This window comes from Pelobates fuscus, chromosome 2 (genome assembly GCF_036172605.1).
Source record: "Pelobates fuscus isolate aPelFus1 chromosome 2, aPelFus1.pri, whole genome shotgun sequence".
Lineage (NCBI taxonomy): Eukaryota > Metazoa > Chordata > Amphibia > Anura > Pelobatidae > Pelobates > Pelobates fuscus.
In genome coordinates, this window is record NC_086318.1 from 388,160,076 (window position 1) to 388,173,590 (window position 13,515).

General features: G+C 40.4%; 1 protein-coding gene across 1 annotated transcript in view; it reads left to right on the forward strand.

Moving 5' to 3' along the window:
- The window catches only part of RAB3GAP2 (RAB3 GTPase activating non-catalytic protein subunit 2), a 90,783-nt gene that overhangs the window by 21,939 nt on the left and 55,329 nt on the right, over positions 1-13,515 (forward strand). The window contains exons 6-9 of the mRNA XM_063443814.1: positions 650-725; positions 4,416-4,517; positions 6,757-6,856; positions 12,965-13,063. Coding sequence (XP_063299884.1) covers positions 650-725; positions 4,416-4,517; positions 6,757-6,856; positions 12,965-13,063 — 377 coding nt within the window. The remainder of the gene's footprint in view (positions 1-649; positions 726-4,415; positions 4,518-6,756; positions 6,857-12,964; positions 13,064-13,515) is intronic.

Sequence of the window (13,515 nt, forward strand, 5' to 3'; positions counted from 1 at the left end):
CCCTGGCACACTTCTTACCACATGCAACTAGCCAGGGTCCTCCCTGGGAAATTTTCCTGTTTAAAATTCATGTTGATATATGCATGTCTCTATCTTTAACCTTGAGAATATCTGTGTCTTAGATACACTATCCGCCGACTATCTATATACAGTAATTTGCTTAGGCACGTTAGACCTAACTGTTTTACTAACCAAAAAAAATGTGTGCTAACTTACTCTGTTTGCCATGCAACTGTCTTATATTGTACGATACTACCTTGCTTGTTATTGCAGTTGTGGCATCATAAACACGTTTTGTTATTTCTGGCACAGCAAAAATAAAGAATTTAATAATAAAATTCAAACCGTTTTCTGATTGGCTTCTGTGTTTTATAATCCAGAATCCATCTAGCATTTCAGTCATTGTTAAAGACAATAAAATATCCGAGCAACAGATTACAAACAGCCCAAATGCTTGCTAAAATGTCATACTTGACACAAGTTTAGGTTTTCTAAATGTACTATTTTATATAAGTCAAATCTTAAGTTATGCTTTACTTTTATGGGCCTGAAGTGGGTACATTCTTATCAGGAAGCAGATTGCTTTTTTTTTTTTTTTTAAATGCATATTCCATACATTAAAAATGTTTACTTTTATAACATTGTACAGGAGCTCTACTGGGAGGCCAGACTGGACATGCATTGTTGTAGGGTTCACATCGGGATATGTTCGCTTTTATACTGAGGTAAGTGGGAATTTGTGACAAGCTTACTCACCACGGATAGTTATTGATCTCCCAACAAATAGATCCATACACAGATATGTTTATTTATATATAGCAATATACATTAAAGATCTCAGCCCAGTAAACACTGTTGAAGCATGTATTGGGGTTAATAATGCACGGAAGGTTGGTTTAAAAAAATATAAAAATAAAACGCAAATATGCTTACTTCTGCTGCACTACTGTGTTCAGAGAGACTTTTCAGTGGCCGCGCTCATGTAACCCTGGTATCTACTGACAGATACTATATGAGCACATGCCCACTTGCAAATTCCTTTATTAGTACCATACATGCGTATATAGCAATGCAGGGGTTAAATTAATTTACATAGTATGTCAAGACAGCCAAGCATGCTCCGTAAATTAAAAAAATAATACTAATGAGCTTTATTGAAAATAAATGGCCCAACCCATAGCTTTTTGTTAGATGTGTGCTTGTGCATTAATCTTCTATTCACAGTTCCACCTTAAACCAACTGAATACACCCGATGATCACTCCAGATTTCAAAATAACCTCTAGTTTATCTTCAATAATACTTTTCATTATACCCTGGAATTTGATTGTTTCCAAAGCCTGATAAGATTTTAAAGGGACACTATAGGGTCAGGAACACAAATGTGTATTCCTAACCATATAGTGTGAAATACACCATCTAGCCCCCCCATGCCCTCATAAATATAGCAAAATCTTACCTTTTTTGCAATCTGATGCTGCTGGTTCTGCCCCTGATCAGCCTGCCTGGCTGACGTCATCAGAAGTGGTGTTCTTAGAGACGGTATAAAGGAAGGGCTTACTACGAGGAGAGCAGAAAGCTAATAGACAGGTGCTCTGGTCAGCTAGTAACATTGCCAAACCATAAGGCATATCTCCGGCAGCCATAACTAAAACCCAGTAGATCATTGCATCAGAACCTATGTTTAAGTCGAATATCCATATAGCCATCCTTGGTGGTATTTTCATTTTGTTTTGTTAAATATCTAGGTTTACTAATGTGATTTATGTTGGCGCTACTGTTATGTTTTGAATTTATCCAGTATGCATTGGATCACCAAACCATGGGACAACATAATGTGATGTACTAATGTCCAAGACGTTTTGTAATACTTTAAAATGTCTATAACACTTGTTATCAAAATGTATGTGCCAGGAGACGTTTTTGTCATTGAGCGATTTTGTCGTTTATGGTGATCTTGTACGATTTTTTGCATTTTTATAAAATGGAATAAACAATAAACATGGGGAAAAAAAGAAGTGGTGTTCTGAGCGAATCACAGTGCTTTCACATAACAAAGCATTGGATTGGCTGAGACTGTCAAGGAGGCAGATCATGGGCAGAGCCAGCACAAATACAAACACAGCCCTGGCCAATCGGCATCTCCTCATTAATGCATCTCTATTAGGAAAGTTCAGTGTCTCCATGCGGAGGGTGTAGACACTGAATGGCAGTGCTGCACATTGTGCAGCACTGTTCCAGGAAGCACCTCTAGTAGCCATATGAAGAGTCGCCAGTGGAGGTATAGCTAGGCTGTAATGTAAACACTGCCTTTTCTCTGAAAAGAGAAAAGATAGTGTTAACTTCAAAAATCTTAAAGAGAATGATTATAATAACCAGAACAAATACAATAAGTTATGGTGACTATACTGTCCCTTTTAACGTTTTTTTTCCCCTGCTTATACCAAAGTGCAAGAGCTCTAAATGCAAAAGACATATCATTCAATACTTAAAAATTGTATGACATCTGTATTGATTTATTTTTTCTCTCATCATAATTTATCTTAAAACATTTGGCTCATAGCAGATATTTGTTGAGTTCTCCTTGGTTTATTTAAATAATCTACTTATATGAACCATGCAAATTAATTTTTTTTCCTAGTTGTATTAAGTCTGTTTTATGCATGCAAAAATGTAGACCTTGTCGGCATTCAAATGTGATCATAAGTAGCTTATTCCTTTTTTTTTTTTTACATTTTCTTAAATACATAATAAGCTTCTTCAGATCAGGGTTATATAAAATCCTGAGTATGACAATTTGTGCCTAGATTACAAGCAGAGATGGTTTCATGAATTCATTAAATACATTGTGTGAGAATAAATTTTATGCTCTTCTGATTACAGGCCAATCCATCCCCATAATAACTAAACTTCACCCAGACCACTTCAGCTCAATGAAGTGGTCTGGGTGCCAGGTCTCCCTAGTTTTAACCCTGCAGCTGAAAACATAGCCGTTTCAGAGAAACTGCTATGTTTATACTGCAGGGCTAATCCAGCCTCTAGTGGCTGTCTCCCTGACATCCACTAGAGGCCGCTTCTGCGACTCACACTGAGTAAATTGCACTTATTTGATGCTGGACTTCCTCATGGAGTCCAGCGTCATATAAGATCCCCATAGGAAAGCATTGAGTAATGCTTTCCTATGGGCGGATTTGAATGCTCGCTCGCCTCTGGCCGCGCATGCGCATTCGGCTGTACTCAGGAGCTGATGTCGGTGGGGGAGGAGAGGTCACCAGCGCTGAGGGAGCCTGGCGCTGGATTAAGGTAAGTGGCTGAAGGGAGTTTTAACCCCTTCAACGCCGAGAGAGGGAGGCTCCGAGGAAGGGGGGCACTCCAAGAGTGTATAGTGCCAGGAAAATGGGTTTGATTTCCTTTCACTGTAGGATCCCTTTAAGTTTTTATGGAAGCTGGAGTCCCTGGGCACCTTCTTACCTTGTGAGGCTAATCAGTTTTCTAAAGGCTAAATCCCAAAGTTGTTCCCCCAAGGTGCCCATCTTCTCTGTCTTCCTCCCAGATCAATGTTTGTGATAGTCTAAGAGTGCCACCTGATGCACTCAGCCTGTCTCTGGCCTCTTATTGCAAGTAGCAGTGTATACTGTCCAGACCCCAATTCCTTTAATTCCAATGTCAGTGAAGGTAAATGACAGAATAATAATGACAGTATGTTGATGATCTATGAAAACTGGTAATGCATTTGCTCACTTGCCATATCACTGTTTCTCCCTAATAATACATCATTTTGTATGGGGAGTGTTTGCAATGGGTGTACGGTAATCCCCAGGTTTGTATGGAATGTGCGTGCGATGGCTGTACTGGTCTATGAAGAAGCCGGTGTCGCAGGTGCATCTTTAGCTTCTTTGAGAAAAAAAACATGAATGGAGCCAATTGTGGAGCATGAGCCTGGATAATTTGCTTCAGAAGTCACTATATTTGCCTTGTGTGAATTGTTCAGGGTTTTGAAGACAGCATTGCAGAGATTCACTGCTCCACTTGTATTTTGCAAGTCTCAGATAAATCAGGGAGGCAAAAAAAAAACCCATTTATAAGCCCTGAGTAGATAAATGAAAACCAAAGGAATATTAGTAACTGCTTCACTTCTAGAACATTTCTCCAGAATAGCTCTTTAGGCCTGTTAGTGGTTGTATGTAATATACTACTCTTAGATTCCTCGAGTCTGGCTTGTAAGAAACTGACTAGGCGATTGCAAATTATTGGCAACAAAAATTTGCATTTCCTTGTTAAGTTCCTAATTTAATGAATATAACCCTGGCAGTAAATGCTAGTCGGTTTTGATTTTAGGTTACTTCTGGATTCTTGCTTTCTTTGCCTGTTATTACTTTCACAAATGATTACTGAGTGTCGCTCACTGTTCTCTAGAGTGGCGTGCTGCTTCTAGCTCAGCTGTTAAATGAAGATCCCATCCTTCAACTTAAATGCAGAACATATGAGTTTCCCAGACACCCTGGTGTTACAGAACAGGTAATAACAATTTAAAACAGAATGTCTCCATGTATTTGTTTCCGTGTCTGCCTTTCTATTTTCTGTATTTTCTTAGAAATATGTGACATCACAGAGGTGTAAACTACAAGTATGGTGGCTAAAGTGGGTTCTCAAATAACTGTGTGCTCCAATAATGCTGTGGAACGTAGTCAAATACAATGCCAAGTGCTATGATTATGGGGGGGAGGGGCTCTTGGTATCGTGTGAAAACAGATGTTTACATCATTAGTCAAACATCACATAAGTAGGTGACATTTAGTTAACGCATGTGCTGTGGTTTCTCTTGCACACACAGCTTAAATTTATGTCTAACGGAAGACCTTAATCTACACAAAGTCGTCATAGTTGTCTCTTTTTATCTTAGTTTGGTCATGGTCCACAAGAATACATCACTTATGATGAATATCTCCTCAAATGGAGAGGTAGAACCAATCCCTGAAACATTTGTATCCACCTCCTTCTTCCTGCTCCTCCCACAGAAAATTCCTCAGTCATGGTTCTACCTCCTTCAGAGTTTTTGAAGTCCATAGAGCTCTACAAGATTTATTATTTTCTACATTAATCAATGTCTTCTGTCATGGCATCTTCTTTGATAGTGACCAAAGGAAAGCATGATTTTGAGGAGAGTCGCTGGAAGCTGTTTAAGCAGTAAGTATTGGAATAAAAATGTTTATCTGCCATGTAAAAATGTGTCTAAGACACACTACGGTTGGGGTACTGTGGCATAGTGGTGGGCTTAATGCGATAAGCTCGGGAGATTTTATCTCCTCTGGAGGCAATGTGACCAATCAGTGTCCTTGACCATGTCTTTAATCATAGTCTGCCCTGTGATAAGTCACTGATGTACATCTCCAATTTGACAATATCACTACTGTGGCTTTGTCCATCATCAAAGAGAACAAGGAGTCCAGCCACCATGGCTGAAGTCTCCAGGTTTCTTCATTGGGCAGAGGATATTAAGGTAATTATTTCAACAGTACACATTTCAGAAGTGTACAACTTTTCACAATTGTATTCACCAGGTCATCCTGACATCTCACTGTGGAGTTTGAATGTGGTTCTGCAGATTCTTCACCGCTCCCCATTTGAACCTACTCACAAGCTTTATTTTTTGTGTTTGTCCTCTAAACTTCTCGTCATGTTGGATATTTCCTTTGCTAGTAGGGTTTCTGAGATTTCTGCTCTGACCTTTCATTCCCCTTTCCTAATTTTTCCTCAGCATATGTGTTTTACCATACCTGTGATATTTTTTTATTTAAGTTTTTTTTAAATGTTCTGTTGAAGCTTGTAAACCTCTTTAGAAAGTGTGATCCTTTCAGAAAGGTTTTTCTTTGACTGTTAACTTGGCCTTCTTAAAGTCACTGATTTGGTAGGCATATTCCTTTATGAAGAAACCAATGTCTGGCAGCATTATCACCCATTCTACTAGAGAGGTGGTGGTCAGTCCCCTGCGCCTTCCATCGTGAGGTTTCCATGAAGCAGATTTTGTACAGCACCCACTTGGTTTTTCATGCCTAATTTGCCAAATGGTACTGTTTTGATGTTTGATGAAGCTTTGTAAGCCAAAAACACTTAAGACTTTCTTCCCACTTAGTTTTCTGCCCCCTTTTTTTCATGCCAAACCTCTATTTTCTCCAGTTCATGCTTTCTGCGTATACCTCAAGCCACAAATTATGGTTTCTTGGTCCTTTATGCTTCTTATTCCTGCTGGTTTCCTTATTCTTTGTTTGACTTAAACGCTAACTGGGAAGTGTCACGTAGGAGAAGCAGGAACGAGATGGTGCCTACTCGATTTTCTGGGACTTTTCTATTTCTTCAGTTGAGGAAAGCAAAATCTTCACAACTTATGGAATCTTGTGGACCATGACCAAACATATGTATTTATAATTGAATTAACATTTCTTATATAGAGTCCTTATCCAGAGAGCTTTTTAGTATTTGAAAAAAGAAAGTTGCTAATTATTGAGATAGTGTATATATTATTATACATACTGATGCGAAAGGAGAAGAGAATATTTTTTAATCAGTAAGCATGTTCTTTTAAAATTTTTATTACATGGAGATAATTGCAAATAGTTTGATCCTCCACCTCTAGTTATTTTAGGGTGTTGAACATGTAGGGTAGCCAACCTTGTTCACGGTCTGTGTAGTGTGCATGGTCACTCTGCCAGCTGCTTGTATTGCTCATAACATTTTCTGTTTCATGTATTTATGAAAGCATGAAGAAATGAGCATCTTGTACCCTTCGGCAGTAGTGACCATCGATGGTTTCAGCCTTTTCCAGTCTCTTAGGGCATGCCGCAATCAAGTGGCTAGAGGTAGGTCCTTTTTATTTTATTTTTTAATTATTATTTTTTTTGCAGGTACTGTCTTTTTTCTATATACTGCTTCATATATCCATGCCAATAAAGCTATCTGTATCAAAGACTGGTTACGTTTATTAAATTAATGTCTTTATAACATACCGTATATACTCGTGTATAAGTCGATCTCATGTATAAGTCGAGTGCAGTTTTGTGACCAACAATTGTGAAATATGCTATGCCTCGTGGATAAGTCGAGGGTAAAACTTGGGGCTATGAAATTCTGTGATTTTTATAATTATACACACACACACACACACACACTCACTCATGGACGTGCACTAATTCAGCTCCCTGAACAACGAGGTGCAATCCAACGCCATCAGAGGTCTGGAGGAATCATGGGGAACCCCAAAAAGAACACCAACGCTCAGGGGGCATCCAGCAAAACACCTACCGTGAAATCCAGCACTTTTACACGGTATTTCAAAGACGCGGCGTCCCGCGTGGATGAGGCCGCAAATTCCAACATGGCGGCGGAATCGGCACCGTCAAGCCCGGCACCGTCGGAAGGCTCATGAGGTACTCACACACAGGCAAATGACCCCGACATAAAAGAACTGCCGAGGAACCTGCAATCCAAAGCAGACATGGCCAATATGATCGGCAGAATAGAAGCAGCTCTGCAGTCTAAAATCGATGCAATGGGCGCAGACATACAGCAAGTAAGTCTTAAAGTTACAGACTTAGAAGAAGAAAAGGATGTAATGCAGGCCCAGATTGTAAATAATTCCTCCACATTAGACACACAGGCACTGACCCTGTCCTCTATGCAGAGGCAAATAGATGACTTAGACAATAGGAGCAGGAGAAATACCCTGAGAATAAAGGGCCTTCCTGAAACGCAAGGGGAAGATTTGATGGCTACTTTGAAAGAATTATTTAATCTTATATTGGGGGACCCTGTGGACAACCTGATATTAATGGACAGAGCCCACAGATCACTACGCCCTAGAGGAGCGGCAACAGAAGCCTCACGGGATGTAATCTGCAGGCTCCATTATTTCTCAGTAAAGGACAACATTCTCAAGGCCATCAGAAAAACATCTCAACCCCTTTTGTACCACGAAAATCACATACAGATTTTCCCAGATTTATCGTGGTTCACACTACAAGCGAGACGCGCATTAAAGCCAATCACGGAATTTTTGCGCAACTGCAACATGAAATATAGATGGGGGTACCCATTCGCATTGATCGTCCATCACAAGGGAGTGATGCATTCCATAGTTACACATCTGGATGTAAAACCCTTCCTGAGAGCATTAGAATTGCCGAACACTAACATTACGGATTGGTATGCACTGTAACCAAATCAAGATTCTTCTTTTCTACCCCAAAGACAAAGATGGACTACCCCGGCCAAGAAAAGAAGGGCTGACCCACGACTTTGCAGATCGTTGGTGAACCAAAGGGATGATACCCGCTAGGCCATGGTCTCCGCCCCCTGGGCTACACCGTCTGCGGCAACATGACAGATTAGTTAAGAGCAAGAGCTGGCACACATAATTGGAAATAGCTACCACAACCATACATAGTTGAAACAACCACTGTAACACAACATTGGACTTTAAGGATATAACACCAAACAAGATTTTCACGATTTTCAAGATCTTCAAATCATTGGGGACTTCCACCAGCACAACTAACAGACTCTTATATCTGTCGATTGAAGATATGGGACCCCCGAGTCACCCAAGTCCTCTCCAGGAACAAGGTCCGGTGAAATAGATTTGGCATGATAAAGAGCACATCAACACCAAAGGTCGATATGGACTACATCTCCTGGGCAACACAGTTCTTGTACCCAAGACCAGGGAGACAGAACTCGGGAAGGACTGGTTCAGTTACGCTGGGTGACAACCGATTATAAGGTCATATATCACATTGTGCAAAAAAAAAAAAGAAAGGCCACTGTTGACCTTGAAATTAATGTTAATAATATAGCTCGCTTTTGACCCCGACTCCACAGAGAGAAATACCAGTATATATATGCATTGTTGTTGAGCAGGAGACTGATAGCTTGGGGGATAGAAATAAGTAACAGAATGTGTTCTACTTTCCCCTTGTGTTTCCACCCCCTTTCCCATCACTCTATCCCCTCCCCCCCCCCTCCCCTCCTCCAGATCCTCCAACGAATTATGTACAAAGAATTGTCCGATTGCATGCCTCCGGTTCTAGTCAATCACCACACCCGCATAGTAACTGTTTCTGCCTCTTGCACGGGGACCTTTAGTAAGTCCTCCAACTACGAGAGGACAAGTGTCTGAGGATCTTCGCTGATCCTCCTCATTTCACTACTTTCATATTTTACTTTAATATTTTGTTGATGTTGTTGTTAACGTATAACTGTTGATTAATAAGTGACAAGCAAACCCTCAATAATTGGGGGAAAGATGACAAATAGGAATACTAAATAGGACAAATAGGAATACTCAGACGGTGACACCACAGACTGGAACCACTGACCCTCCAGCACACACAACCAACACAGACCCAAAACTGACCCTACGGATACACTCCCAGAATGCCAAGGGGCTGAACACCCCGGAGAAAAGATCACTTGCACTCACAGATTTCCAGAGATATAAAGCAGATATTGTGTTTGTACAAGAAACGCATTTTCGCAGGAACCAGGCTCCCTCACTTAGAAACCGTAAATATCCTACAGGTTATTTTAGTCATTATACTGCAGCTAAAGCAAGGGGAGTGGCGATTTTGCTTGAGAGAGTTCACACTCACGGGACAACTCAATGATGACGCAGGTAGATACATTTTCATTAAAGGAAAACTAGACAATACCACCATAACATTAGCAAACCTTTACCATCCCAATAAAAAAACAAAGTGTGGTCCTAAGAAAATTGCTCCACAAGTTATTTGAATTTCAAGAAGGTCTATTGGTTGTGGGAGGGGATCTCAACATCTCATTAGACGGCCAGTTAGATACATCCGCCACCTCCAGTGCATACCTAGAGCCCACCCGTAACCGAATACTCGATATCCTACACGAGACCAGATTATATGACAGTTGGAGGGCACTGCACCCCACTGGTAGAGATTACTCATTCTACTCCTCAACATCCGGCACATATACTAGAATAGACATGTTGCTCCTACCCCACACCTACCTCAATCTGATAAAGACAGCATCATATGGTACCATCACATGGTCTGACCATGCTCCACTAACCCTAGATATAACAATACCTTCTTTAACTAGGGCCGCCCCTCAATGGAAACTGAACGATCTTCTCTTAAATAAAGAGGAGGTCATAGAACAAATTAAAACAAGTGCGCAGAGGTACTTCGAGACCAATTCAAGCCAAGACACTAGGCCAGATGTGATATGGGAAGCTCACAAATGCGTCCTCAGAAGAGAAATCATTAAAATAACCTCAGCTCAGAAAAAGCTTAGAGAAGCTAACATAACATCCTTAACCCGGGATATAAGAAACCTAGAGCTTAATCACAGTAAGGATACTACGATACACACTTATAACAATTTACTAGCTAAGAGGGCAGAACTCAAAACCATTCTCAACCTACAGGCTATCAGATCTGTACAAAGGACCAAACACTCTTACTTTACACAAGGGGGCAAATGCGGTAAACTACTCGCGCAATCTCTACAACAACAAAGACAATCAACATTCATATCACACATTAAGCTACCAGATGGCTCAGTGACACAATGCCGAAAATCCTGTCGGCATTCCACACATATTACTCTTCCCTATATAATATAAGAGACACGGTACCCCCCAAAGATAAGATACGGGAATTTCTAGCTAATCAAATTAATACCACTATTCCGCGCAACTTGGCGGAATTCCTGGACAAACCCATCACCACTGAAGAGTTCCACAATGTAGTTAAACAAATCCCATTGGGAAAGAGTCCTGGGCCGGACGGCTACACAGGCAAATACTATAAGGTTGCACAGAGTGTACTACTGGCTATTGATGCCGAAAAGGCATTTGATAGGGTGGATTGGTCCCTCATGACAGCCACGATGGAACATCTGGGTTTTGGACCCAGGTGGTTAAAATGGCTGGGGAGACTATATTCCACACCAACTGCCTGAATACGCATCAATAGCCAGCTCTCAGAAGCGATATATATATATATATAAGGAATGGGACCAGACAGGGGTGTCCACTCTCCCCATTGATTTTTTATCCTTGTTCTGGAACCATTCATACAGGGAATACGAAATAACCCACACATACACGGCATCACAATAGTAAATATAGATTATAAAGTCTCTGCCTTTGCAGACGACTTGCTTTTCACGATCTCTAAACCATTGCAATCTATCCCGCATATACTAGCGGAAATGAGAGCATACAGTGACGTCTCGAACTTCCAAGCAAATCTCACAAAATGTGAGATCCTCCCTCTGCACACAACCCTAGATACAGATAAGTACATACATAAAAACTTCAATTTTACGTGGGCAACGAAATCAATAAAATATCTAGGAATACACTTGCCACACCAACTAAAACAACTTTATGACCTAAACTACGCCCCACTTGTGGAAGCCGTCTCTAAAGATTTGAAGGCCTGGAATATAAACCATGCTACGGATGGTTTTGTAGAATAAGCATCATAAAAATGGTGATATTGCCTCGCATCCTATATACTTTACAAACAGTCCCAATTAAGCTACCAGTTAGTTTCTTCTCCATAATCAAGGGGACATTGACATCCTTTATCTGGTCACAATCCAAACCTAGATTACCACTAAAACTCTTAATTCAACCAAGGGAGAAAGGGGGAATGGGCATTCCTGACATAGAACAATACTGTAAAGCAGTGCACTTGTCTCGGATCTATGAGTGGATGAAGGAACAACCCTCCCAGCAGTGGGTGAACATAGAGAGGGAACAATGCCTAGCGCCTCTTGATTCACTCCCGTGGCACAAACTGAACACCGCGCTTCTCAAACATAAACAACACCCGCTCATCTTAACTACACTACAGACATGGTCGAAGGTAATTAATACCACAAATATAGCCCCATATCCATCGCCACGATACCAGATTACGCGTAACCCACTACTGCCATCAGGTATCACAGGTAGAACTTATGAGCTACATCGGGGGGCCGCAAACATTACACTCCAGGACATCACCAAGGATAATACATTAATAACATTGCACGATCTAACTCTCGGCCAACCCCCTACGAGTATGCAACAATTACATTATTCACAAATGAAACATTTCATGGGGAGCCAGAATCTGCTGCCAGGGGGAAACAGGGAACTGTCAACCTTTGAACAGCTGTGTACAACACATCCTTTAAAAAAGAAATTGTTATCTACAATGTACAAATTACTGTTACACTCAGACAAAACTGACATTCCTGGTTTCGCCTCCAAGTGGACTAGAGAAATGAACTTAGACATTTCAGGGGAGCAATGGAAACACATTTTTACCAGAACCCACAAAATATCCATTGGAACTTCCAACCAGGAAAGTAACTATAAACGCCTAACCCGCTGGCACTACACGCCCTCCAAACTAAGCAAAATGTTCCCAGGAACACAAAATATTTGCTGGAGATGCAGGCAGGGGGAGGCTAACCCAACACATATCTGGTGGCAATGCCCTAAAATTAAAAAGTTCTGGACCCGCATACACAAACTCACACAGATTATCATGCACACACAGATTATCATGCACAAACAGATACCCTTCACAGCGGAACATCTAATATTTATGATGCCTCTCCAAAATCTCAACAAAAAGGAAAATTATTTGACATCCCATACTCATCATTAATTGTATAATGCTTGTCCAAAACTCAATTTATGTCATCATCTGTATAATGATTATCAATATCTCTTGTAAATGTTACGTAACATTATTTGTTGAAGCCACGCTGTCACGGTTTCGGATGTAATTAATGTATACATAATTACGGTTATGAAACTTGAAAATCAATAAAAATATTTGAAAAAAAAAAAATTACTGAGCTGAACTCATTAAACAGATGACATAAAGCATTATTGTTGGCTTTCTCTGACCTGTATTGTATTATATAATCATTAGCTGCTGCTTCTGGCAATGAGAACGTGCAGCCACCACCACTGGCCTACAAGAAGTGGGGCCTTCAAGATGTTGATTCTATTGTTGACCATGTTAGTGTTGGTGAGTTTTCACGTTTTTTTTGTGTTTACCAAATGCCTCAGCCATACATTTATTGGTGAAATGTAATCCCTTACACCCTCAGCAAGCCTATAGTCCATTGTGACAAATCCATTAAGAAAAGTCTTAATTCCTTACATAGCAGGCCCAGATTAAGCACATTGTTAGTTAAATGAGCAATCCACTCAGCATAATATAAGGAAGGAGAGAAAGGTGGCGCCACAGAGATAATATATAAAATAAAATATAATCAAGTAGTAATATAGAAATAAACAATGACATAATACAGAGAGAGAACCAAAAATAACAGGTATGAGGGGTGTATATATATATATATATATATCAGTCCAAAAAGAGTCCAGTAAAACGTTTGGATGAGAACAATCACAGTTCTATCTAAAAGTAGAGACGTTATGGAGTAGTGGGATCGAGGGGTTCGTGGGATCCGTATGAAA